The following is a 24,308-nucleotide window of genomic DNA, read 5'->3' as shown; positions in this document are numbered from 1 at the left end:
CAGTAGAGATGAAGTTACAGGAAAGGAGGATTTCTTAATGGTGTGTGCGGTAAAGACTTAGAGGACTATTTCCTGATAGCCACTTCCAGGTGGACATATAGGAAAAAAGGGTTGATCAGTGAAACAAGGGCATAATCAGTGAGGAAGAAGGAAAGTCAGGATATTGCAGTCAAGTTCCTGTGATACTGGGCGAGAGGGGAGAATTTCAGTGAATAAATGCAATACCCCATGCCAGATGTTACCAAGATGTCAGGAAGATATGCCCTTGAAAAGAACTATCACAAGTTACTATTTTTTAAATACTGAGTTTAAGTTCCTCCAGGACTTTGAACAACACACACAGGTAGTTAAGGTATCTAGTTTAGCATTAAGGAAGGACAAACACCCTGGTATTGGTAGCATTTTGACTTACTCCCAAATTTTGTGATACCACAAAATACAGAGACTGAAAATGCGCCCAAAGTATAAAAGACACTCTAATGAAATTTCTTAAGGTGAATTATTGTTTGGAATTGGCTAACCCCATGGCTTGTATTTTGATCCTTTGATCCTATGACATTGGCTAAATATCTGTTAAAGAAAATTAGTAGAAAGGAAGATACACAGAACCTATTGCGTTGACACCTTGTAGATCACACTGAATTCATTCAATACCAGGTCATCGTTAGGTTTGACAACAGAGTGCCACAGGGGAGCTAAAGAGCTAAGGATCACCTTGATAAACTATTGGTATGAAGTTTTTGCATGCTCTTCAGAGGAAATGCTTTTCCCAGTGTCTTAATCATTTACCTTCCTCTGAGTTTTGTACCTTTCTAATTCCAGTGCTTCAGGAATTGTGGTTTTATGTGTGGAATTCATAGGTGGAGTTGAGGGTGTGGGAAGGTACAGAAAAGGAATTAGGGAGAATGCTTTTGGTTTTGTGGTGGCGGTATTGTTATCTGGTGCATAATCGTAAAAAACTCAGGAACATTCGTGCTTCCAATTGGATGGATCACACACACCAAAAAATCGAATGAGAAAAAGCCATGGATTTTGATTGCTAAGCTAGAAGTATATTAACTAAAATGTAGTCCTAGGTCTTCACCGTGTTTTCTCTTCTGTCATTAACCATTTTTATTTAGAACACACGCTGATTCTGCAAAATCCACCTCTTCGGAAACCGACTGCAATGATAACGTCCCTTCTCATAAAAACCCCGCTTCCTCCCAGAGCAAACATGGAGTGAACGGCTTTTTCCAGCAGCACATGATGTACGACTCTCCACCGTCTCGCGCTGCATCCCTCTCCGTAGACTCCAGCCTTTACAACCTGCCCCGCAGTTACTCCCACGACGTTTTACCAAAGGTGTCTCCATCGAGTACCGAAGCAGATGGAGAACTGTATGTTTTTAACACCCCGTCTGGGACCTCGAGCGTGGAGCCTCAAATGAGGCATGTATCTATTAGTTATGACATTCCTCCAACACCTGGTAATACTTACCAGATTCCACGAACATTTCCAGAAGGCACCTTGGGGCAGACGTCAAAGCTAGACACTATTCCAGATATTCCTCCACCTCGGCCACCGAAACCGCATCCGGCTCATGACCGATCTCCTGTGGACACGTGTAGCATCACACGCACGGCCTCGGACACTGACAGCAGTTACTGTATCCCAACAGCCGGGCTGCCGCCCTCACGTAGCAATACAATTTCCACTGTGGATCTGAACAAATTGCGAAAAGGTCAGCACCCATTGGCTTCTGCCGGGTTAGAGGTTAATGGTAGAAAATCTCTTTTTTTTTTTTTAACATTTTCTCCTGCAGTTTTTGTTTGGTTTTGTGTTTTTCCCCCCAAGATGTTTTATTTGTTTTACTTATTTATTTTTTAATTTTTTTTGCTGCACTTTGTGGCAGGTGGGATCTTAGTTCCCCCACCAGGGGTCGAACCTGTGACCCAGGCACTGGAAGCCGGGAGCCTTAATCACTGGACCACCAGAGAAGTCCCCAAAACCTCTTTTTGTTCTTGGAAGCAAAGTGTGATGTTAAAAGACAGTCCCTTTTTCCTTCAGCGCTGCAGGTATCTACTGAGATACCAAAGGTGTCAGAGTCTCAGTAAATACTGGAAAGTATGTTTGTGTGTTCGGCATGTGCCTCTATGCGTGTTTTGCTGTAAGGGAAGAAGAGGAGGAGTTTTACATCCCTGAAGAAGTATGGCCTTAGTAATATTTTAGGCTTCAGGAAGCCTGCAGCCCTCTTTCTCCCTTTCTCTGTATCCTGGGTGAGCAGACCCGTGGGGCAGAGGAACAGGAAATGGACCAGCCACAAAGCCTTGCCGGGTCATGCCCTTTCCTGTATTTGTGTCCTGGTACGGCCACTGCTGTGTTACATCTGTTTGGCTTTGTTTCCTTCCTTCCCTTATCAACAGTTTTTACACTGTGTCTACCAGGTGGTACTCAGGGCTCTGTTGGTTTCCTTCCCAGATAACAGTTTTTACACTGTGTCTGCCAGTTGGTACTCAGTTCCAATCAAGTCATTCTGCTTTTTATTTGGTTTTATTTATTTTTAAAGCTGTTAATAATCTTCCCTCCCCTTACCCCTAGTCATTTTACCAATTTCTGTACCGTTGAATCTCAGTTAGATTTTGAGGTTCTTAGAGATCTGAAAATTAAAAAAAAAAAAAAGTTTAAAAGGCACAGACCCTAAAAACTATGTGCTGCTGACACTTTTGGATTTCATGATAGAGTTATCCAGTTGTTTTAAAGAAGATGAAGATCTGATGTGTTGTGAATGGTGCTTGTACCAATACTTGTCTAGCCATTCAGTACCAATTTCTAACTTAGTCCTCGAAGTGGCTGTAATGTATCTTGAGGTAGTTATAAGTTAGTGAGGTGTCAGTTGGACCCAAGGGTACAAAAGATGAGGAAGTAGAAGTATTTCTTTTTCCATCTTTAGATAACCTGTCTCAGTGCTATAATCAAATACCAGTACTGGTTAGCCTGTAAGTGTCTGCATTTTCTAGTTATTTTATGTTTCAATTCAAGATATTTTTCTTTGTGAGCATCCTCTTTAAAATTTATGTGTGTGAAGCATGAATACCTGAAAAGAGAGAGAGAAGGTCATGCCTGCTTACCCTGAGAACTGGCAGAGATGGGGAGAAAATTGATAGTTTGTTCTCTGTTTCAGATGCTAGTTCTCAAGACTGCTATGATACTCCACGAACATTTCCAAGTGATAGATCTAGTTCACTCGAAGGCTTCCACAACCATTTTGTAAGTATAATTGACCTTGGCATCATCAATTGTATTTCATTGTCCAAACCTTTACACGTAGGGCCTGGAGACTAAATGAGATCCTGAAATAAAAGTCCCTTCAGATCCACATGAATAGGCATGACTTACAAATATGTTTTCCCGTTTGACAACAGTTCTTGCTTATTAAAAGAAATGCCTGTGTGTTTTAGAAAATCAAAAACATATTGACAGCGGGAAGTGTATCAAGTGAAGAACTGGATGAAAATTACGTGCCCATGAATCCCAACTCTCCACCACGACAACATTCCAGCAGTTTCACAGAACCAATTCAGGAAGCAAATTATGTTCCAATGACTCCAGGGACATTTGACTTTTCTTCATTTGGAATGCAAGTGCCTCCTCCCGCTCATATGGGCTTCAGGTCCAGCCCCAAGACCCCTCCCAGAAGGCCAGTTCCTGTTGCAGACTGTGAACCACCCCCTGTGGATCGAAACCTCAAACCAGACAGAAAAGGTAAGGAGAGTATGGCATGGCAAAAGGAGCAGGGGTCGCCAGTTTAGATCCGCATTTAACTGTCATTAAATCCAAAACGGAATCAGGACTAGTAATTCAAAAGTATTTCACATTACCTTAGTCATCCACTTGTTTTAGTGGTATTCCTTTTTAGAGAATAATAATTGTTATGTCCTATGTTGATGCTGTATGATTTTAAGTCTCCTATCTCTAGAGCAGAGGTTACAAACTAAAACATTCACCAGGATTGGCAAGCAGCGTCAGATAGTTAGGAAAAACTGAAATGCCCTTGCTCCATCCAAATGGAGTAATTAACCATTGCCTGGCGGCAGCCCTTTGTGAACTTGTGAAATTAACATAGCTCCTAGAGGAAACTATTCTGATTATCAAAAGAAGTCCAAAGTTGGGGGTTCTACTTATATTATCTTTTGATTTCTAAGCTGTACTAGCTAATTTAATTATTTGAAACAACAGAACAGAATATTGCAGACCATACCACACACTTTTACAAGCTAAATATGGTCTTTTCTTCCCTTTGGTAACCTCTTCTCCAGAGTATTTGATATCAAAGCAGACTTGAGATTATTAGTGCACTTGACGTCATTCTTTAAGAACAGCAAGGTTGCTTGTATACTCTTTGTATTCTGTTCGTATAACAACTTCTGAAAAATGATTCTGCCTTGGCTGGGGTATAAGCAAATGCTTCTCTTCTATTCTTTTGTCCTGGGCTTCTTAAGTAACATTAAATTCTAAGGTGGCATGGTTTGTCAAGAACTCGATGTAAAAGAAACTTTTCAGCCAAAATGGTCATATATACCCATGTTTTTAAATTTTGGATTCAAGTGGTTAAAACCAGCATGCTGCTGGTGTGATTTAATCTTGGCAACCAAATAAGTTAGTATGTTGGTGGTGGGATGCGGGGCACCATCTCTGGGGCATCCAGCACATTTGAAAAGTCTCATATGCTGTATGTAGATTTTTTAAAAGCATGTTAATGTTTGTGTAAACTTCTCATTAACCTGGCCTTGGATCTTTAATAGTTATTCTAGTTAAGTTCCCGGTGTGGGAAATAGAGACTGAGAGTGCGATATATCTTCAAGAGAATGAGCTTTATTTTGTTCTGCTGTTAAGAAAATGAACAGAGAAAGTGAGTGGCAGCTGAGACAGTGCTCGGCGGCTGTCGCTTTGTCCTGCCTTCCCTGCATTTCTGTCCTCTGGAAGGTCTTTGATCCTCCTTGCTTCTCCCTCACATTCTTCCCTTCTTTCCCGTTTTCTTTGTTGCTGCCCCGTGGCTGCTTTTTATGGGCCCTCACAGCTTCCACGTCCCCTGCAAATTGCCTTGTTCATTATTGACTTACCAGCTTGCTCAGCCACCGTCGGATGGGTCTCATTTGTCTGTCCACACTATGGATTTGGAGGCCAGCCCACGTGCAGGCCGCCTTTGGGTCAAGTGCCCATCTTCGATCAGACAGCTGGTCAGTCCGTCGGTCGTGTGCCACACCCCTGGCCATCCACACGGCCCTGGCAGCAGGGCCATGATCGGGGCTGGCTGGTTTAGAAAGGGCGTGAGCGTCCCAGGCTTTTTATGTGATAACTTCTCTTCTTGTTTCTCTTGGTCTTCATTTGCTTTAAAATCTATTTAGACATCACTAGTCATTTTATTCTTTGCCTACAACAAACATATGTTTGGGCATGGATAGATTTGTAATTGCGCCTGCAGATAGTGGAAGGATTAAGATGGAAGTGTTATTGAACTCTGAAATCAGAGATCCTCATTTTAACGCTCAACCGATTCTTTTCTTGTTTTCCTCTAAATTATTGCACATGAGCAGCAGATCGCTAGCTTTTGACACCAGATGGAACGGTTTTATATGCTGAGGTCCCTACATAACTATGGAGGTGGAGTAGTTTGGGTGAGGGACAGAGCCATTAGTCCTTCGGGCTTTGCTCCCTTCTGGCTCAGGAGAGCACAGCTTGAAAATTCCCAGTGTATTTCATGGTTCATGGTTCCATGTGGTAAGCACAACACAGAAAAGATTCCTATTGATATGGAAAAGTTGCAGGATCATAGTGAAACATACGTAAAAACATACGCTTTTAGTATCATCTAGGTCTGACAGAGTTCATGGACCCTGCATGCATTATGGTGTATATTACTTTATGTACAGAGCATAATGATATGGCATGTGTACTATACATCATATGTATTACATGTATGCATAATTATACCTCCCTATGTATGTAGTGAAAGTACTATTATGTTCTAGTACATGAGAGATTATCCTAGTCCTCTGACCCAACCTATGGTGACTCTACTATAGAACAGAACAAAGTAGATTCCTTAGTTACTTTTAAAGATTCTGTTTCGTCTTTAAAAAATGAGCTGAGGGACTTCCCTTGTGGCCCTGTGGTTAGTACACTGTGCTTTCACTGTTGAAGGCCTGAGTTCAATCTCTGGTAGGGTAACTAAGAGCCCACAAGTTACATGGCACAGCAGGAAAAACAAATAAGCTGAATTATTAAAAGACAGTCCTGAGCTCATGGGTCAGATGGCTGATTTGGCATCCTTGCTTAGATACCAAATGAACTAAAAAAGCACCCAGAATAAAATTTCCACATAGTTTTTGACAAAGAAAATAAGAAAAAAAGGAGAACAGGTTTAGCAAAACAATAAAGAGGTTACTAAAGTCATAGTAATTTAAAAAAAATAAGAAGTGTTTTTTGGGTACCAGTTCCATCAGTCCCCAGCTGTGAGCCTTGGTCAAGTCCCTTGGCCCTCAGGGACTTGGTTTCCTCATCTGTAAAATGGGGATAACAAATCTACCTTGCTTACCTCAAAAAGTTTCCATGATAGTTAGTAAATGTGCACATGCTGTGCTGAGTTGCTTTGGTCATCTCTGACTCTGAGACCCCATGGACTGTAGTCTGCCAGGCTCCTCTGTCCATGGGATTGTCCAGGCAAGAATATTGGAGTGGATTGCCATGCCCTCCTCCAGGGGATCTCCCCATCCAGGAAAACTGTCGTGCATTGGCAGGAGGGTTCTTTACCACTAGTACTACCTGGAAATACTGCATGCAAATAGAAAAAAAAAACTGTGTTTTGCTGTTCTGTAGCACTGCTCTACTTTTGAAAATTAATATATGAGAGGAAGCATGGGAAAGTATTTAATCCTGCAGGGCACACGTTATCAACTCACTTTTTAGAAAGTTATAGCTATTTGAGAAAAACGTTTTAATATTCAGATCTTAGAGAAAAGTTTATCCTTAAAATCTTAAACTGTAGAGATTTCCTTGGTCCAGTGGTTAAGACCTCACTTTCCAACGCGGGAGTGTGGGTTCAATCCCTGGTTGGGAAACTAAGATTTCATATGCCTCAGGACTAAAAAAGAATCAAAACAGAAGCAATATTGTACCAAATTCAATAAAGACTTTAAAATACTTTTTTTTTTAAGTTAATTGGCATACATTTAAAAACAAAAACTTAACCTATAAAACTGTCCTGAAATTTTTCTCACTGTGTACAGTATCTCATGAGTCTGTTTTCGTTTCAGATTTTGTGACATCAGATATATGACTCAATCGTTATTCTAGTATCTCTTATTAACTAAACCTCATAATAAGCAAACCTAGCTCTATAAAATACAGCTTCCTTAGTTTCAAAACTCAATATAACCAATTCAACACCCAATATAACCAGTTTCTGTGATTGTGTTTTTGGGAAGGGCCTACACTGGGTGAGTGACATCCTAGTCTTGTTTATATCCCCAATTACAGATGGCAGCTGCTGTAATTAACTCATCTGTAGTTAACAGATGAAGTTTTCAAATACTTCCGAGTAATTGAAGCTGCAGAAATACATACGTGTTTTAAACACTTACATTTAATGTATTTTCATGGATCCTTTATCCATCACCCAACTGTAGTAGCTATATTTTCACCCATACTATTTCTGTCACAACAATAGTTTTTCTGAGCCATGCCTTATGTATTAATAGAGGAGAAAATCATCATTTACATGTATTGTATTAAATATTAGGAAAGCAGAGGAGTCATTGGAAATGCAGGACAAATTCTGTTTTGATTGCTTCAATTGGAACTTTCGTATTTTAATGGAAAAGCAATTTTGTAAAGTTGGGGAAATTGCTGTGAAATATTGTGATTTCTCTTAAAATAAGTCCTTACATAAACCTACCAGCTTTCATCCCTGCACTTCACTAGGCTCATTCAGTCTCGTTCTGACATGATATATTAATAGCAGCTGTTCAAGCCTCAGATATGCTGTCTTTTTATTTTGTTTCGTTTGGCTTTGCCCATTTGTGGCTTTCTACAGTAGTTCTGACCACTAGTTGTACTGGTTTTTCACAAAAGTGGTGTGAGGTTATTTCTGGTGTTTCTGGACATAAGTTTGGTTAAAGTATCTTCATGTCTGGCTGGATCTTCACTTTGGTGTAGGAAGCACCCAGAAGACGTATTGAGCAGCTTCCCTAGGTAGATCCTTTTGGCACAGTGGTATCTTAGATAATATTTTTTTCAAGGGAGCTTCTAAAGAAGTTTTTTGAATGTTGTTAAAAATTAACATGCTTTTTTAAGGATGGTGTTTGTACTATAATACATATTTGAAAGATGGATAAATGAATGACACCAGTAAATATAAGCAAGTATTAAGGTTTGACTCAAGTCAGGTTTGTGGATTGATGGTTACAGTTTAGAGGACATGAGTATAGAGGGCATATTTACAGCACAGCCTCTGCCTTTGGGCTTTTTTTCCTTTTCCTGACCTTCCATTATGATGCCTCAGCAGGTAAATGCATCTCCATCTGCAATGCAGGAGCCCCAAGATCGATCTCTGGGTTGGGAAGATCCTCTGGAGGAGGAAATGGCAACCCACTCCAGTATTCTTGCCTGGGAAATCCCATGGACAGAGAAGCCTGGCAGGCTACAGTTTATGGGGTCCCAAAAAAGTTGGACACAACTGAGCAACTAATGCTCTCCAGTATAATTACCACAATTATAGTCCCCTTTGTATAAGACCATTCAAACAAGTGTAAAAGTTTTTCAGTGTGCTACCTTGGTTACTTCTTGGAATTAACAGAGACTAATAATATTATGAATTATTTTTCTTCTTTCTTGGTTTTTGAGATGCCTACTGGAAATAGTAGCATCATCTTTGAAACTTCAGATGAGTAAACAGGCTAAGTTAAACCTATAATGATAGAGAAAATAAATTTTCCACTTTGAGTTGAATCTAGGTAAGTAAAAATAATACTTGAGTTTTCTCTGGGAGTCCAGTGGTGAAGACTCCTTGCTCCCAATGCAAGGGACACAGGTTTGATCCCTGGTTGGGGAACTAATATCCTGCATACCCTGTGGTGCAATGAAAAAAAAAATTAATAAAAAGCAATTTAAAATAAAATAATACTTAATCGTGTGTGGACTTTTCAAAAAGTATTGCATTTGCTTCTTTGAATCTTGACACCTCGTATGACTGACTGCCTTGACCATATTTGGAATGATCCACTTATAAAACAACATTCAGTTGTTTTTGTTTTTTTCCTCTTCCAAGACAAACACAAAATTATAACATTGATCAGATTAAACTCCACTATCAGATTAAGCTTTAAGAGATCAACAGTTCATCAAAACAGATTGAAGGGTCTCCCAATGACAGACTATACCTTCCGATAGGTCTGAGGTCTTAAAGCGGAAGGAAGAAAGGGTAATTTAGAAGCCCCCAGTTTACTGGAGGAGGTAGAAGAGTAAACACATTATCATAATTAGCACAGAAAGGCACTGTGGTTGAGGTAAGCTCTTGGCACTGTTAGCTCCCTCCTCCGAGGAAAGTCTGAGAGGACGAATGGCAATTAAATGATGATAGATGATCTTCTAGTTAGAATCAGCAGCGTACCAGGGGGAACATAGGACTGGCTTGGGTGGGAGGGAGGAAGTTAAGAATGCAGGAAGGAATGCCAAAGGCCTGGCAGGTGCTGGCTCCTGGGGGCTCTAATAGTCCATGCTAATGAGTTCGGGCTTTATTCTGAGAATGCAACTGAAAGGTTTTAGGGAGGCAAGTAACATACTCAGATTAGCCTCTAGAAAGTTGATTCTAAGATTTAAGGCTATGATAGGGGGGAAATGGTATTTTTTTAATGTACAATGTTATACAATCATACTGCTGCTTCAGTGTCTTCTTTAAAGAGTGCTTTGCCAGGTTTTCAATACCCAGGGTTCTAGAAGCCTTACTTTAGAGATGATCAGACAGAAAGGCATTAACAAAAGTCCTTTTTGTGGTTCTCATTGCTGCCTCCAGTCAGGGACCTAGAATGATTTTTTTTTACAAGCTTGGAGGGCACTTGAAGTATAGATGGAGGTTATTTAGCCATACGATGTGAGTTCATCATTTTCTGAAAAACAAACCAGGTAAGTAAATAAAGTGCACATTAAAAATGGAAGGAAGAGCTTCAGACTTCAGATTTTGTCATTTTCTTGGCTGCATGAAAACAAACTATCGTCACTGTAAATAGAAATTAAAATTGATATAGGGAGATTAGAGAGAAAGTGAAATCTATAGTAACTCCTAAGAGATCTGCCTCAGCAAGTGAAGAGAGAGGAAGCAAAGCAGATGCATGCTGGGTTGGAGAAGCTAAATTCCATTTTTGAACATGTAGTGTGAAAGCCTGCAGAACCTCCATGTGGGGGTGGCCTTGTCAATATGCAAATAAGGATCCTGGAGTAGATCTGAATCAGAAGTTAAGATTTACCAATTTGTGTTACCAATGAGGGGGCCGATCACACGATCCAGAGATTGACAATCCTGGATGAGATTGTTCTAATCTATAAGGGTTAGATTAGAAATGGTGCAATGGGGATTTCACCAGTAGTCAGTACTGTTTGCTAAACAAAATGTGTCAGTTCACTTTCTTTGTTCAAAACTAATCTAGCTAAAGCCCACTTCTGATTGCCTTGGATTTAAAGGCTGAGGCTCAGATGAGTCATTGTTAACCCTCAGAATTTGAGAATAGTGTATCCTCAAAGTTGGTTCATTCTTTTGCCTTTACTTTAGTATTCTTATTTCTTACTCTTTATTTTTACTTAAGTAATCAGAGAAACATTCAAATAAATGTTTGCCTGCAGGCAGAGAGGAGAGTACATATACTTTGGATTTTTCTCCTTTCTCTCCTCATAAGTATTGGGTTGGTCAGAAGGTTCAGAACCTGAATGAACCCAATCATATTGAGCCATCATTTGAGTATCACTTTCATTTTCATTTCAGTCTGCCTGCCAATGCAGGAGATGAGGGTTTAATTCCTGAGTTGGGAAGAAGATCCCCTGGAGAAGGGAATGGCAACCCACTGCAGGATTCTTGCCTGGAAAATCCCATGGACAGAGGACCCTGGCAGGCTAGAGTCCATGAGGTCACAAAGAGTGGGAGATGACTGAGAGACTAACACTTGGATTTCTGTCTGGAATGTAAATGTCAGATTGAGCCAGGCAATAGAAATACAAAGAAATGAAGCTACCAAAATGCCTAAGTGACTAGGTTCAATTCAGGACATTTTCACCTTTAGACATTTGTCTTAAAATCAACCTGAATTGTTGCATGGAGTAGAAAATACATGTAAATTTTATAAATGCTCTGTAAAAAAAAATTCACTTAATAAAGTATTCTTCTATGAAGACAACTAAAGAGTACCTTTGAGAGTACCTGTGAATTAGGGAATTTTCCTGTTTTATAAGCTAGAAAATCATATTTTCAAAAATTTGTAGATTTCGGTCAGTGAGGTGCTAGCTATCAGTGTTGAATCAGCAAACTAATTTTGCCATCTAATATAATAAATGTCAACTCAGTTTTGTAAATGCCAAGAAAAAAAGAGAATTTGGTGTCATTGAGAATAAAGTAGTTTAAATCCTGATTGAAATGACATTGCTACCCCAGCATCTCCAGGCTGAATTTCAGTGGGAAAAGCATGAGCCCACTTGCTGGGTGGTAAGCCTGTACTTTTCACAAGGCTTTTCAGCAGCACTTGTACATGGCAGAAATTAAATGGAGGGGGGGGGGGCGGGGGCAGGGAGATAGCGACTGAATTTATGCTCACCAATTCTCAAATTAAAACTTGGGAATTTGCTGGTGATCCAGTGGTTAGGACTGTGTGCCCTCGCCACCAAGGGTGTAGATTCAGTCCCTGGTTGGGGAACTGCAAGCTGCGTGACTAAAAAGCCAAAAAAAACAATTCTCACATTAAATCAGGTAATCAGCAGTTCCGGAATCTAGACATCTAATCCTTACAAAATGGCATCCCAGGGAGCCACTGAGTATCCAGGAGAAAGGAAGGCTGGTCTTGATTTTGACTTTGGATTTGCAGACATTATAGCGTTGCTTCTCTAGAAGGGTGCTTTCAGGAGATGGGGGAGTAGTCAGCTAAAGGTTTTTAGAACACTTCCATCAAATTAAGAAAGTAGGCCTTGGTATTTTCGTATGAGACACCAGACTTCAAAGAAAAGATGTACTTGCTGCCTCACTGTGCGGTTTTATCATTTTTTTCTTCAATCCAGTTTTCAAAGACATGTTAGAAGAAAAACTAACATGGCACATATTTTTCCTCCATTCCTCCAAATAAAGATAACAACTAACTAGGTGGTTATGTCACTAAAACCCTACCATCTTTTATAACATTTTGCTTATGACATTGTTGCATGCAACTTTCTGGTTCCTGTGGTTTTAAGCATGAATGATATGCAGTAGCAAGACTGAAATAGTCTGCACAAACAAACTTTGCTGATGCTTTTGAGATGTAATGTTTCTGCTCAGGGCTCTGTTGCTTTTTTACAGAATCCATTTTTTTTTCCAATTAAAAAAATAACATTATATTAAGAGAGTCTTCTTTTTACCAATTAGGTCAAAGTCCTAAAATTTTAAGACCCAAACCCCATGGTTTAGAGCGAACTGATTCACAAACCATAGGTGACTTTGCTACAAGAAGAAAGGGTATGTACTTTAGCACCGCATGCTGGATGGGGTGTTGGGAATTTATTTATTCTGTGATTTTTTTTTTCCTTTAAAAGTAAAAAAGAGTCTTAAATTCTATTACTGTTGGAAATAAAACTTACCAGCATATACTTTCTAAAGTGAATGCTTCCCATAATATACAATGAGTCTATTTGTTATGCCATTAACAGCAGCATGTTAAATATTTGATCATGTATGATGTTCAGTCTTGTCCTTTCGCATTATTCTTTTAACCTTTTAGACATCAGTACAGTGATTTCTTTAAGCTTGTGAACTGCTAGTGAGTTCCAACCGCCTCCTGTATTTATGTATAATGTATATATTCTGTTCTGAGACAATATACAATCATTTCCATGGATTCACTATTTTATGCCATTACTTAGAATTTGACAGCTAAACTGCTATTTGTCTTTGGGCTTTAAAAAAGTGAAACATCAGAGTGAAAGAAATGCTTTCAGTAAGCACAGTATTCTGTACATGTCCATCTTAAGAGCACAGATGAACAAAATTATTTTAACTCGAACTGAAACCAATGTAGCCTTCAGAAAAGCACATTGAATTTTTTTGTATTTGAGTTGACAAGAATGCTGTGGCATAAGCCTCATTAAATCTACATGATCCTGTAAAATGGCTACCTATTTTATAGTTTGAAGGTAATTATAACTTGGCATTTCAAAGTACATACATATGGACAAAGGCTGGAGGAGGGATACTGAGAAAAAAATGAAATCTTAACTATAAAATGTTTACCTAATTATGTTTAAATAGTCTCCTAAATTATAATGAATATTAACAGATAATATTGTTATAGTTCTTTTTCTGAATTCCTGGAATCTGAATCTTACTTTGAGGGCAAAGAGCTCTGTGGTATATACTAGCAGAGTAGTTAATTCTTGCAGTAATTGATTGCAATAATGGGGTAAGTTAGTGAAGACCTCTTACAAATAAAGCTAATAAGAATATTAGCATTTATTTTTACTTAATAGAGGACATTGTTGGTTAAAGGAAGCTAAAAATTTGAGGTAGTTGTTTAATTTTACGGCCTTTCTCAGATCTGAGTTTGAGTATAAAGATGTAATTATTGCTTTGTTTTATTTGCTTCCAGACTTAATTTCAAATTAATTTCAAAACTTTAATCATTGATTCCTTTTTCAGTTTTTGGTTTTAGCAAAGTGTTGTGTTTATTGCTTTCGAAACATCATTTTGTATGTAAAGTTGCACAGCTCATACTTCAGTGTGGATAATGAAGAACATTTTTACATAGAAAATTAAACCTCTGTGTTTGACGATATAACATTAGTAGGAAAAATAAAATAAGGAAATAATGAAAATTATAAATCAAATAACTATGAAGGAATTGTGCCACATTACTCTTTCTTGTTCTCATTAAGTTTATAGTCATAAAATATTTACTTCAATTAAGAACCAACATGTAATAATAGAGCTTTATTTAGACTTTCAGTAAACAGTCAGGAAATTATCTAATTTAGCTTCTGTCACTAATGTTTTAGCTGTGTAACCTTGGAGAAATCACATAACATCTGTGAGCTTCTTTTCATGTGAAAACTAGCCAGCTCTAGGTGTACTCTGGCTATAGTAGAGGTATAGACAGAAGGTCATGTTTTCCAAATTTCTGTGTACTAAAATCTCATTTTCTCTCTCTTGTTTCAGTCAAGCCAGCACCTTTAGAAATAAAACCTTTGCCAGAATGGGAAGAATTACAAGCCCCAGTTAGATCTCCCATCACTAGGAGTTTTGCTCGAGAGTAAGTCTTTGTATAAAATTCATAGCTCAATTGTTCTTTGTAATGGAAAGTACCTAAAACAGTGGTTCCCAAAGGATGGTCTGGGGAACCCCCCCCCCCACTTTTGGGTTTCTGTGAAGTCAAAACTATTTTCATTAATATATCAAGATGTCATTTGCTTTTCCACTCTCCTTCTCTCATGAGTGTACACTGAAGTTTTCCAGAGGTGGCTAATATTGGGTGATACCGTTGTGACAGCTAAATAGAGTATGCTTTTGTGTATGCTTGTGTTTAATTTTTTTTCTATTACTTGTAACATGGTGAATATCAATAAATAACACCCTATAAACAAAAGTTCCTTGGGGTTCTCAATTTTTTAAGAGTGTGAAAGGTTCATGAGGCTAGAAATTTCTGAGAACTACTGATCTGGAAACTATGATAGTTTCTTGTGAGGATTATTTAATAAAGATTCATTTAAATATATATGTGGAAATAAAAAGAATGTACACAGTTACAAACCTGTGTTGATGTGTTCATATTTTATATGTATGAACAAGTTTTTTTAAAAATAGGAATTCTTAAATCTTTTTAAAGCTGTGACTTTCTATTTATCCCCCATATCACTAGCAATACTTTTTTTTCTTTTTCTTTTGCTCTGCACAAGGCTATTAAATGCCCAGAAACATCCCTTTATGGGGAGATATGAGTTCAATCCCTGAGTTGGGAAGATCCCTTGGAGGAGGGCATGGCAACCCACTCCAGTATTCTTGCCCTAGAGAATCCCATGGACAGAGGAGCCACAGTCCAGAGGGTCGCAAAGAGTCGGACATGGCTGAAGCGAAGCACAGCATCCCTTTACAGAAGCAGACTTGCAGATGTGGAGAATAAACCAGTGGTTACCGCAGGGTAGGGGATAGCAACAGGGAAAGGGGAGTAGGAGGTTCAAACTACTGGGTGTAGCATAGGCTCAAGAATGTGTTGTACAACATGGAGAATATAGCCAATATTTTGTAATAACTATAAATGGAAAGTAACCTTTCAAAGTTTTTTTTTAATATGTTTTTTTTTAATATCTGTTTACAAATAGCTATAAATACTAGATGTGTGTTTGAACATCTGCAATAAAGTGTACTGTAATAAATATGTGTAGTAAATGGTTACAAGCTTCAATACTTCCGGGAAGAGTATGCCCTCTCTCTTATTCTTGCTGTGGAAGCGAGCTGAGAAACCTGGGTCAGGCTGTGTGTTTGTGACGACCCTCTCTGCCGTCAGCTCCTCCAGGTTCCCCCTGTCTCCCCGGCCGGATTCTGTGCACAGCACAACTTCAAGCAGCGACTCGCATGACAGTGAAGAGAATTACGTTCCCATGAACCCCAACCTATCCAGTGAAGACTCCGTAAGTAGCGTCTTCTCCTAACATCTCTCTTCCTCAGCAGCCCTTCTGAGTCGTTCGCGCTCAACCTTTCTTCCAGTTCATACATGTTACCCATCCACCTTTCTTTATTTACTTCAGGAAAAAGGACAACTTTTTTTTTTTTTTGCTCTGTAATATATTTTAATTAATTCCATACTAGAGAATGAGGAATTTGAATAAGAAGTTAAGGAGAGTTTTAAAAATGCTTTTGAAAAGCAGATCATAAAGTCTAAAACCAATATAGAGTCAGAGTGTAATACTACATCTATAAAGTAGATATAAGTTAGATAAAAATGATAAGTTTTTCAGTTATATTTCTTTTCATATGTACTTGATGTTTGAAACCATTCAAGAAAATGCTTTATACTGGAAGCATTTTATAACGCATTTCTCCAGACTCACATCAGGGTGCTCAGGGTGCTTTATGTATTCATTTACACAAAGGTCTAAAATCAAGCATTCATGAAATGAACCCTTAATGTTCATTAAGGGTTGAAAATTAAGTTATGAAATTCACTGAATTAAGCACCTGAAATTCAAGTTATGGTACATCATTTCTAAAGACATATATATTGTGTGTAACAGTAACAAAAATATGTTTAATATTTGTATATATTTTTTTCAAGAATTTTAGAAAAACAAAGCACTACTATGTTTTACTTTTTTTTGGCCATGACACAGGGCATGCGGGGTCTTAGTTCCCTGACTAAGGAACCAAACGCTTGCTCCCTGCAGTGGAAGTGCAGTCTTAACCACTGGACCACCAGGGAAGTCCCAAATATTTTTTTTTTTCCTTTATTTCACAGAACACTTCACAATAACTCCTAGAATCTTAGGGTTTTTCTAAACTCTTTTGGGAAAACACTGTGTTAAAAACTAGAAGGCAGACACAGGCTGTTCCCGGCTGAGATTAGAGAGCAAACAGACTTTTTTGTCGGCACATAGATTTTAACAATACTTAAGGATGAAAAAAATTCCAGTTCTATTAATTATTAGACTATATTTTAACCAGCAATCCTGAGAACTTCAGTTTAGGGACACCTTACTTAGATTAAATGTGCACGTCACATGAACTCAAGGGTTCTGTTCATAGCCTGCAACGCTGTGAATAATTCTGTATGTTTTCAGTTAGGGAAATTCCAGGTATGAGCTCTGTCGTTGCATTTGAATACAAAATTTCACATACTCCCACACGCAGTCCAGCTTGGTTTTTTATATGAGCATGAGATATGGAGTCATTTAGAGAAAACAATTTCAGTTTTTCATGAATCAGATAAAGGCAGGGTTGGGGGGAAGAGTAGCTATTTATACTAACTGAGCAGTAATATTTGCTTGCATTTTTTGTGCCCTGCATGTTACTGCCAGTGCTTTTTTAATGTTTTCTTGGCAGTAGTTGATGGATTTGGTTTAAAAACCTCCTCCTGCATTTAGGTCCATCACATGCAGTAATGCAGATTGTCTACTGCATACACCTGCCGTGCGCAGTATGTAGTAGATACAGCAAAGCACACACACACACTGCATTCGAGTACATGCAACCCAGACCGTGGCCTGCGCCCTAGGCTGTGGGTCCTGGGGCAGAACTTTGTTGCCCCAGAAAGGAGCACCTTTTCCTGATTCATAAAAACGTTTCACACAGGCTGTCAGCAGCTCCGTTTATACGTGAGTGAATAAACGCAGAGTTTTCCTAGCAATCATCCTTTCCCTAAATCACGTTTTACTCTGTTTAACCCAAAAGAAATGGAGTAGCAGTATGAAAGAATCAACAGAAGCGGATTTATGCAGCTTTCCAATTGTGTTGTTCATTCAAACAAGTATAAAATTGTCAAGTCGATTACATCGTTATGGTTTTCTCCAAAAGTATGAGCTAACGTGTGAACAATAGTATCTATGTGGTAGAGGGTACAAGGTGAAAGCCCCTAGTAAGCACGTAGCGTCACCTAGGAGAAGTCAGGAACCTTCTTAGTTAAGATTAAAAGCAGCAAGGTCTGGGAACAAATCATTTATTGGAGCATGTTTGAAGACTGTCATAATCAGAGTAGAGGGTGTATGCAGGGATATAAATTCACATCATCCTTTCCTTTTTATTTAGCATTGATCGTCATGTTCCTAATAACCTATTTCTTTTCTTCACTTTTCTGCCTCAGGCTTTTTTGTTCTGGTTCTTCACTGCTTCCTCTGCCTTCCTTTTTTCTTTTTCTTTTCTTAGACAGTAGTCCTTCTATTGTACAGCCTCTGTTAGGGACAGAAAGATGTGGCTAAGAGAAGACGGAAACAACTGGTAAAAATTCCAGACGGTTGAAAAATAGTCTTTGCCAATAGACTCAGTATTCATAGCGTTTAGTTACCATATTTTAGCATGAAAGCCTTTAAATGTAGAACTTTAAGAGAAAAGTTTAATTTAAGAAGATGTGAGCTTAGGTCCTTTCCACCATCTTGGTCAATCCCTAAAAACAAACAAAAAAATTAATCAGAAAACATGGACTATAAGGATCCTATAGTTAAAGAATGTAATTGAGTTCAGATAGTATTGAGGTAGAACTATTCCAACTAACTATAGCTTGACGTCCCAGTCTTAGTCGGAACCAAGTTTTACTCTTCAAATTATTTTTAGCTCGCTTACCTAAGCTTTTTTTTTTTTTTGGTTGTTGTTGTTCTTACAATGTATTTTTGGCTGCACTGGGCCCTCGCTCTGCATGTGGGCTCTCTAGTTGCCGTGCATGGGCTTCTCATTGTGGCGGCTTCTCTTATTGTGCAGCATGGGCTTCAGCTACACGGCTCGGTAGCTGCAACACCTGGGCTTAATTGCCCCAGAGCATTGTGGAATCCTCCCAGACCAGGGATCAAACCCATGTCCCCTGCATTGGCAGGCAAACTCCCAACCACCGGACCACCAGGGAAGTCCCAAAGCTATGTTTTAATCAATTTTTAAAATATTACTTATCAAAAAAATAAATAAATAAAATATTACTTATCTTTCCCCATCCTAAAATACTATTTTCTGTGGAGACATTTCTTCAAGCTATATTCTCCTAAAATTAATATTTAGGCTTATATAGATGGCAGACAAGGTAAAGAGCAGTATGTCTCATGAATGTTTGACCGTTCACTTTACTGTATTGTACTTTCAGAATCTTTTTGGCAGTAATAGTCTTGATGGAGGAAACAGCCCGATGATCAAGCCCAAAGGAGACAAACAAGTGGAATACCTAGATCTAGATTTAGATTCTGGGAAATCCACACCACCACGTAAGGTAAGTGAAACCTCTTTCTATAAATGTACTTAGCTCATGTATGAAACCTGAAGATCTGTCTCCTTTGAGGGAATTCTATTAATATGTTTAATTTAAGTTTAGAAAACTCTATTACTTAATGCCTTTTTATAAATCACAAACAACAGTTATGCAGATTAATTTATTTTTTCATGTCTAATGGCATGGAAGTTACATATTTTATACTGTCTTAGGGATTATCATTAAAATGTTTGCTTAAAAAATTCTGAAGTTCCACAGTTAATCATGGTCTTCACTCTTTCCAATGTTAGTTTACCCAAATTACTCCCTTACTGACTTTGTCCAAAAGTTTTAAGCTTTTGTTGGTGTTGTTATACTCACAAATTAGATATTATTATTAGTTGTATTCTTATGATATCATGGAGGAGGAAATGGCAACCCATTCCAGTATCCTTACCTGGAGAATTCCATGAACAGGGGAGCCTGGGGGGCTGCAGTCCATGGGGTCGCAGAGAGTCGGACATAGCGACTAACACACACACACACATTCTTATTATACAGACACTGTTTATTTACACTTTCCTGCATTAGCAGCACAGAGTCTGAGCCACTGGATCACGAGGGAAGTCCCTAATTCTTAAATATAAGAATTCTAAAATTAGTGGAAAAGCAGAGTACAGTTAGGATAGTGATCGCATCATTAAGTTGCAGTCGTTTGTGTTATTTTTTGGTGAACCAGTAGAATTTCAGAAGTTATTCACAGCGTGCATATGCTCATGTTTTAAGACTGGAGTTCACGCAGAAGCACACCTTCTGCGGGAACTTATGGGATTTTTTTCCTTTGCTTTTTAGCAAAAGAGCAGCGGCTCAGGCAGCAGCGTAGCCGACGAGAGAGTGGACTATGTGGTGGTTGACCAACAGAAGACCCTCGCTCTGAAAAGCACCCGGGAAGCCTGGACCGATGGGAGGCAATCCACAGAATCCGAAACACCAGCCAAGAATGTGAAATGAAAAGACTGCTTTAACGTGTCTGAACGAAAGAGGACTGAACTGTAAAGAGAAATCCTGCTTGACCCGAGATAACTTGACCCTTCTACTCTAGGTAGATCCTCAACTAAGTAGAGTCAGAGTCGGAGGACCTTTCAGGCTTCATCAAGCTGTCAAGACTGTAAATGGTGCTTTGTGGTATCGGAACAATTCATCACATGTAAATAATGTGGGAAAATACTATTGTTTGGTTCCCAGAGAAACATTTGTTCTGTAGTTAACACACTTGTAGTATTACTGTATTTATGCACTTTTTCATCTGAAGCGTTGGTTTGGGTATTCCCAAATGGACCTTAACACGATTCTTTTGGGAGTTCTTGTTTTTTCCTCAAGAACGATGCTGAGTAAACTAAGCTACTTTCCCATTGAGAAATCACTCTCTGACCTGCAGGATAACAACGTGGCATGAGAAGCACGTTCGCAGTCTGCCATTCTACCTGAAACTTCACGGGGTGATCGTTAGCTTAAAATACAAAGTGGAGTTGGACTCATCATTCACTGCCTTTCAAAGTGCTGAACATCGTGTCCATACTGGCGTCAGGACTTAGTTCCCTGGTTCGTGGACATTTAGTTTTCAATGGTGGAACCTTGTTATAGTTTGTTAATTACAGTGTTTTGGGTTCATTCAGTGAAGATTCTGCCGGGTGGGATCTTACACCTTGAAAAGAGTGAATAATGACACTATCAAGTAAGCGTGTAAATCACTGATGGCATGCGGTGAGGATGTGCTCTCACACTTGTTACCATGTATTAAAATTTACGCTATTTGCAAAGTGTAGATTATACAGCTAATCAGGTACGTACCAGGCACTGATGTGCTAATACACTGATCAGGTTTATACAACGAGCTTTAGTTGTGTTCTTGTTAATCCTCTAATGTTGTTGGTTTCCAGTTTGGAATTAATGACACAGTTGATATTCACTGTTAGTTATAGCAACATACTGTGACTTTTAATTAGACAGTCATGCAGATTTATTGCTCTAAGAATGAAATTCTGTCTTTTGACACCATAGTGCCCTTTCTATGGTTTTTAAAAAAACTTTACTTAATATTCTTCTTGGCCTTATCCTATTTAAATCCCTATGCAATTAATGTTTTATATCTGCGTTGTTTTTTTAAATAGATGTTATATAAGTGATTCTCATATGTAGCACCTATTGCTTTTCCAGTAAAAAAAAAAATTAACGATTTTGTACTGTGATTTATATTCACTGTCCCAATTCAAGAAATAGTGGAGCCTTGCTATAATGTGAAATCTTATAGCCATGGACTTCTTCCAACTAGATTTCTGAAACCACCAGAGGTATCGTATGATTCTTTCTCACCTATAACATGGTCCTGTGACATGGATATCAAGATCACACATTATATATAGTGAGGCTATAATTTATCTGTCTTGGCTTTGCAATGTAATTTAGAAAGCAGATATAGTTGTTGGTTTGATTGGGTTTTAAGTACGTTACATACAATCTGTTATGTACTGATTTGAGACTTACTAACAGTTTTTGGAGGGGGCATAGAGATCGGAGAGCCTACAGCTGAGTCATGTTCCCCCATCCCACTTCAGACCTCTAACTGTTGCCTGAGAACACAGATGTGCCCTGATTTCTGGCCCCTTGGCCACTGTCCTGTGCCTGACTTATGTAATGGGTTTATGTCCCCTCCATGAACTAAAAAATCGTTCATAACAAGATGAATTGTAGACGAATAACATTTGATGCTTTTAAATGTTTGCTTATTTTTAAACAGAAACTAAACCCAGAACTGAATTTTGAGGTGGGTTTTTAAATAAAAAAGATTGTTTGAGTTTGGTGTGTGCAAGTTGTTTTATAATGAAACCACAAAATAAAGGAAAAAATCATTGAAATGTTCCTGAGCTATCAAAACACACAACACAGTTTTTAGTGTGAGGGTACTTACTTGTGTTGCATGGAGGATAAGCATATTTTGAGATTTAGAACATAACAATAGATATGTGACTAATTCACAGTTAGAAATATTGTTTTAAATGTGACCTATCAGAAAAGCTTAAGGCAATTATGAATATTTTAGTGGAATTTCTCAATATTTTACAAGTTATCATTTTTGAAGACCCACAACACTAATTTGTAGAAATTTTCCCATTAAGCTGAGTAATTTAAGAATTAAAATGTATTAGGCAGTTTGTTAAAGTAATTCACATTAAACACTGGATTAACAAATTAAATGGAAAGACAGTCTCTTACAGAGCTGCTGCTGCTGCTGCTAAGTTGCTTCAGTCGTGTCCGACTCTGTGCGACCCCACAGACGGAAGCTCACCAGGCTCCCCTGTCCCTGGGATTCTCCAGGCAAGAACACTGGAGTGGGTTGCAATTTCCTTCTCCAATGCATGAAAGTGAAAAGTGAAAGGGAAGTCGCTCAATTGTGTCCGACTCTTATCTCCCAAACATTTTTTAGTGCTAGAATCTTTTTTAAGTAAACTTTGTATAAGCCCAATACATAAAGCCTGAAAAGTCCATTTAATCAGTGTAACCATATCTTGAGTCCACATTTGTCTACTTGTCTTAGTCCGTTACTAAGAATCTAACATTGATTTCTAAGTAACACAAATGTGAAGTTGAGATTATAGTTGGTGAAGCCTCAGCTGCCAGTCTGTTTCTTTGCCTTGTTATTTGAGTACTATCAAGAGAATTTTGATTCATGCAAATGTAGGTAAGTAAAATAATAGGGTTTAAACACACATTACAGGAGATTCTTTAACTAGAGAGAGTTATAGTCGTATTCCCAGTTTATACATAAAGTAAATTATCCTGGTAGTAGAAATTTATACATAAGTGGTCTCCAGTGTGATAGAATTTTTAGTAAGTTTTTAAACTATGCACTTTTATAAAAACAAAATTTGAATCAAACATTTTTAATACCTATATGTGTATACACATATATATGTAAATACACATATGCGAGCATGCTCAAGTTGTGTCTGACTCATTGCAAGTCCATGGACTGTAGCCCCGCCAGACTCCTCTGTCCATAGAATTTTCCAGGCAGGAATACTGGAGTGGGTTGCCATTTCCTTCTCCAGGGGATCTACCTGACGCAGGGATCAAGCCCATGTCTCTTGTGCCTCCTGCATTAAAGGCAAATTCTTTACCATTAAACCATTGGGAAAACAGACCCCTTAATATCCTTAATCACCTACAAGAAGCCGAGTTTTGGCCAGACATGTGTTGAACACCACTTGTTAACCACGTAACAGTTGAGTTATAAATCAGAAGTCTTTTTCTACCACGTTTATGCTCTCTCCCTTCTAGTCTTTCTTTTAAAAAACTGTACAATTTCATGAAAGTTTGAATACCAGTGTGCAATGCCACTTTAAAAAATCAGAATTTGAACTTGAACAGTTTAAGCTACTGAACCCACAGGAGGTATCACTCAGTAAGCTATAAAAATGGTTTTTATCTACATACTATACCTTTTTATCTTTATTTTTCATCAATACTGTATAAGCCACTGTGAGCATTTTAGAGACTTCCATAAAGGTACTATGAGTGTGTGTATGTATATATAGCATTGTATTTAATCATAGACTAATTTGATACAGAAATACTGCCATGCTTGTACATTAATGTCATAATTCCCTCTGAACTTTATATTTAATCCATGGAAGCTTATAATCTTCATATTCAACTCAGTCAAACTCTAAATTGAACCCCAGTGTTTGTTTTTCTACTAGTGGGAAGTTGCCTGCATTCCCCCTCTAGCAAAAACAGTATTTTTTATGTTCTGTTTAGCTATTAACTATTTTATGCCCATACACTATACCTTAGGCATAATGCTTACATACTCCCAAACACTCTTAGTGCCTCTTTATTTGACCCATTGAAAGTATCAGTGTTAGTATTTCAAGTGAATTATCTTTTTTAAAATGTGTTAGCCTTAAAAATTTTAGAAACAACAATGTGGGCCAATCCTTTTTATTCCTATCTTTGGGTCATTGCGGTTGGTCTTACCCTCCACTGTTAGATAAACGGTCAGCTTTTTAACAGGATTGACATAACATGACCAAACCAAGTGGATCCAGAGAGAGAGGGTCATCTCCAGAAAAACAATAACATCTGCTTTATGTAAATCTGTACATAATT

At 38.3% G+C, this 24,308-nt stretch overlaps 1 protein-coding gene across 7 annotated transcripts in view; it reads left to right on the top strand.

Moving 5' to 3' along the window:
- GAB1 (GRB2 associated binding protein 1) overlaps positions 1 to 21,993 on the top strand; it is a 127,909-nt gene extending 105,916 nt beyond the window's left edge. For 5 of the 7 annotated variants that reach the window (XM_019977515.2, XM_019977514.2, XM_070769063.1 and 2 more), the window contains 8 exons: positions 1,122 to 1,723; positions 3,164 to 3,249; positions 3,441 to 3,744; positions 12,638 to 12,727; positions 14,420 to 14,513; positions 15,765 to 15,888; positions 19,038 to 19,160; positions 19,992 to 21,993. In XM_019977515.2, coding sequence (XP_019833074.2) covers positions 1,122 to 1,723; positions 3,164 to 3,249; positions 3,441 to 3,744; positions 12,638 to 12,727; positions 14,420 to 14,513; positions 15,765 to 15,888; positions 19,038 to 19,160; positions 19,992 to 20,150 — 1,582 coding nt within the window. In that variant the 3' untranslated portion in view covers positions 20,151 to 21,993. The remainder of the gene's footprint in view (positions 1 to 1,121; positions 1,724 to 3,163; positions 3,250 to 3,440; positions 3,745 to 12,637; positions 12,728 to 14,419; positions 14,514 to 15,764; positions 15,889 to 19,037; positions 19,161 to 19,991) is intronic. The other 2 variants (XM_019977517.2, XM_070769062.1) reach the window with 1 other exon arrangement.
- The last annotated feature ends 2,315 nt before the right edge of the window (positions 21,994 to 24,308 follow it).

This window comes from Bos indicus, chromosome 17 (assembly GCF_029378745.1).
Source record: "Bos indicus isolate NIAB-ARS_2022 breed Sahiwal x Tharparkar chromosome 17, NIAB-ARS_B.indTharparkar_mat_pri_1.0, whole genome shotgun sequence".
Taxonomy (NCBI): domain Eukaryota; kingdom Metazoa; phylum Chordata; class Mammalia; order Artiodactyla; family Bovidae; genus Bos; species Bos indicus.
The sequence above is the reverse complement of the archived record's forward strand: the minus strand, read 5'-3'. Positions and strand labels throughout refer to the sequence as shown.